This window comes from Verticillium alfalfae, genomic scaffold, assembly GCF_000150825.1.
Source record: "Verticillium alfalfae VaMs.102 supercont1.8 genomic scaffold, whole genome shotgun sequence".
NCBI lineage: Eukaryota > Fungi > Ascomycota > Sordariomycetes > Glomerellales > Plectosphaerellaceae > Verticillium > Verticillium alfalfae.
In genome coordinates this window covers 1550933-1554804 of record NW_003315031.1, presented here as the reverse complement: position 1 = coordinate 1554804, position 3872 = coordinate 1550933, and the positions used below count along the sequence as shown (strand labels likewise).

The window sequence follows — 3872 nt, the reverse complement described above, 5'->3', positions numbered from 1 at the left end:
TCCGAGTCCATGTCCTCGTCAAGGATCTCCTCATCCGACTGCTCGAGAAACTTGTCCTCCTCGGCCACACGCCGCGCGCGTTTCGAACGGGGCGCCTCGTCAAACATGATCTTGTCGCGGTTGATAAAGTACTCCTCCTCCGAGTCGGCGACGTCTTCGTACGTCGTAATGGGGCCGAGGCGGGCGTCGGCGGCGTCGAGCTCCTTGGGGCCCGTCGGCTGCGCGTTGCGCGAGGACGCCTTTCTCTTCTTGCCCATTTTCGTTTTCCTTATCGTGTGTTGCTCTTCTCGTGTCGGCTCGACGGCGGGAAGGTGATGATCTTGGGGAGGGACGAGTCGTCGATAGCAGCCTTGACCATGGGGGTTTGGGAAAAATCCACCCGGGCGAGAACTTTTTAGTGGGGCAGGTGCGTTCGGGTGATAAGATAACGTTCCTCCACTTGCGACTTCCTAGACAGTCTCTGCATTTCACAGTCGTCTCGACAATGCAACTGCTTTCTGTTGATTTGGTTTATCATCATGACTGATCCTTCATCACAACTGCAACGTCTTCTGCAACTGGTTTTTCCTTCACACGATCAATCCTGTCGTTCCAGCAATGGCCATTATCAGCTCTCTACTCGACCATTGGAGACTGCTGCATGATCCGTCATCATGATCGACCTTCTCTCTGCAATTGATTCTGCGTTTGCCTTTCTCTTTCCTTTCCTCATCTAAGCTGCTGCCATGCTGCAACTACAGCTGTGACCTCTCACCATCGATCTGATTTATTTAGGAGTTCGGTGAGATTCACAGTCTAATTGATAGGATTGTACCTCTGATGGATGGCTATGCTGGCTTCTCTTTGCTTGGGACAAAATTGGAAGACCGCACACCTGGAGAACTAAAGCCTTTATTTTCTGATGATTGAATGGATATAAATAGAGTGCTACATACATTTGGAAAATGGGGAATGGTGGGCGTTTGTGAGGCCGCGGTCGGCCTGGTGAAAGATGGTCACTTGGGAGAACGGGACTGGAAAATCCAATGCAAGGGGGCTATTCGTCTGTCAAGGGACATGCATCACTGAAGGTTCACCTGATGCCCATTTTTAGCACCTATTAACTAAACCAATACATCCACACTCGAACGCCCATACATTAAGCACAATTCTTGTTGATTCTCACTTCTCCTAGAATGAAGGCTCGGGTCAACGTGGTGACTCCATCCAAGCCACGAGTCTCATGGCATCCAGCACCTTACAGATGGACCGCTTGGCAGGTGTGACAAACGCGCAGATGGACTTGCTGCTCTATATGTATATGTCTATATATATATATATGTATATATACTTGCATGTATATGTGTATGTTATAGTCATACCTGTGGCACGTGCACTATGGATCACCTGCATCGTCATGGTGTCCCTCCAGCGCCTGATGCCCTCAATCCCGTGCATTCAACGCCGTCCTCGGATGATCCTCTATAGACGAGGTCCATAGTCCATACGGTGTGCAGTGCCTCGATTTCTGTAGTGCTTTTTGTCGGCATTGCCCAGGTGAATCGGCTCAAGTGGTCTTCCAGAACCAGTGGAAGCCCGTGGCCGAGACAGCGGCTGCTACAGTGGCCATTGACAGTGGCCATGTACAGTGGCCATTTACAGTGGTCAGAGTGCCCGCAAACCACAGACACCGGCACTGACACGACACACGGCGGCAGCTGGTCACGCAAGGTGCTCCAGCATCTGTCCACTGTTGAGGAAGGCTCAACCGCAGCTGTCGACAGCTTCACCACAGAGCACAGATCCTCCACTACGACACACAGCTGAAGGACAGCCTCGAGTCCCTCCACCACATACAGCCTGCAGAAGCTGCATCAAGCCACTGTCTGCACACGACCTGAGACTGCTCCTGCTCCTGCTCCTGCTTCTGCTTCACCAGAAGCCTAGGCCATTGACCGGCACACAGACAACCCCCCCCCCTCGATGCCCCTCCCTTAACTGCCCACCATGGCCGCCGCCCCCGACATCGCCAGCCTCACCTCCTCCGCCGACGTCTTCACCGCCAACCATACCCTGCCCCAGATCCGCGCCATCCACCGCGCACTCCATGTCCAGATTGACGACAAGGCCGCGCGCCTGCGCACCCAGGTCGGCTCCTCCTACCGCGGCCTCCTCGGCACCGCCGACTCGATCGTCCAGATGCGCCAGGACAACGACGCCGTCCAGGCCCTGCTCGCCCGCATGGGCCACCGCTGCGGCCGCGCCGTCGTCGGCCGCAAGCTCGAGGGCTACGCCGAGTTTGCCTCCGAAGCCGAAGACCCCCGCATGGCCGTCTTGGCGAGGGCGAGGCTCCTCGACGCCTGCGCCCTCGTCGTCGGCAAGCTCCTGCTCAAGGGCCGTGGGGCTAACGTCGGCCTCACCACGGCTGCCGCCGCCGCCGGCCACGATACAAAACTGGGTCCCGGCGACAGGCTGCTGCTCGGCGCGAGGTCCTCGTGCTGAGCCGCCTGCTGTCCAAGGGTTTCACGCGTGAGGAGCTGGCGAGGGAACCCGACGCCGCCCTCGTCGTCGACACGGCGAGAAAGACCCTCGAGGGTCTCCGCCGGCGTCTTCTCCGGAGCATCGAAAAGTTCCTCGAAAAGACGGCAGACAACCAGGCCCAGAGGCAGGATCACACACTCAAGGCCCTGTGCGCCTACAGCCTCGCCACGAGCTCGGGCGCCCGCGACGTGCTCAAGCATTTTCTCACGGTCCGCAGCAAGGCCATGTCGGCGGCCTTTTACGCCGACGGCGACGCAGAGACCGGTCGGCTGCAGGGCGGCGCCAACGTTCTCAAGAGCCAGCTGCTGTACGTGAGGACGCTCCTCGACGTCCAGGCGCTGGTGCCCTCGAAGCTCTCGGACGCCCTGGCCAACCTCAAGAAGCGGCCGCTGCTGCAGAGCGACGTGCTCCGAAACGTCGAGGCGCTGAGGCTCGACGTGTACGAGCGCTGGTGCGGCGACGACATTCTGACCTTTACGCCCTTTATCCGCCACGACGACCTCGACGGGCCCCAGGCACGCAGCATGCTCACGAGCTGGGCCGAAAGGGGCGGCGAGGTGCTCGTCGCCGGCCTGCGGTCGACGATGGAGCGCATGACCGAGTTCAAGGCCGTCATAGACCTCCGCACGAGCGTCCTCCGCCTCTGGATCCGCGACGGCGGCAAGGCCCGCGGCTTTGACCCCTCCGAGATGCTCGACGCCCTACGCGAGGCCATCAACGGGCACCTGCTGGCGCTCATAGAAGCCAAGGTCCACAAGCTGCACCTCGTCGCCTCCGAGGTCGCCGCCACGCTCGACGCCTGGAAGGACGGCGTCACCGACCGCCCGACGCCCCTCTGGGCGCAGACGACCCTCGACATCGACCCGGCCGCCGGCGTCGACGCCTTCCTGCAGGACCTCGTGGCCCAGCTCCACGGCCGCAACGACGCCGTCGCCAGGGCCGTGACGTGCTTCGCCTCGTGGCGCCGCGTCATTGGCGAGGTCGAGGGCGTCGTCGACGAGCTGAAGAAGCAGCGGTGGGAGAACGACGGCGACGACGACGACGACGAGATTGAGGACGAGGAAACCATTGACGCGCGCCACGCCCAGCTCAGCAGAGACGACCCCGCGGCGCTGCACGACCGGCTCGACGCGACGCTGGCACGCGCGTTCGCCGCCCTCGAGACCCGCCTCGCCGACCTGTGGCGCGCCCGCGCCGGCGCCGTCAACGCCGGGCCGCGTCGCCACGTACATGCTCCGTGTCCTGCGCGACGTGCGCGCCGGGCCTGCCGCGGCTCGAAAGGGCCCGGGCCCCCGGCCTTCCGCAGCTTCGGCCTCGAAAATGGTGCCGTCGCTGCACGAACACGCTGGCCC

At 61.0% G+C, this 3872-nt stretch overlaps 1 protein-coding gene across 1 annotated transcript in view; it reads left to right on the top strand.

Moving 5' to 3' along the window:
• Positions 1–1986: 1986 nt before the first annotated feature.
• Positions 1987–3872, top strand: part of VDBG_06900 (sphingolipid C9-methyltransferase) — a gene marked incomplete at both ends in the record, with an annotated part of 2444 nt that continues 558 nt past the window's right edge. Inside the window, 2 exons of the mRNA XM_003003292.1 lie at positions 1987–2388; positions 2451–3848. Of these exons, the coding sequence (XP_003003338.1) occupies positions 1987–2388; positions 2451–3848 (1800 nt within the window). The remainder of the gene's footprint in view (positions 2389–2450; positions 3849–3872) is intronic.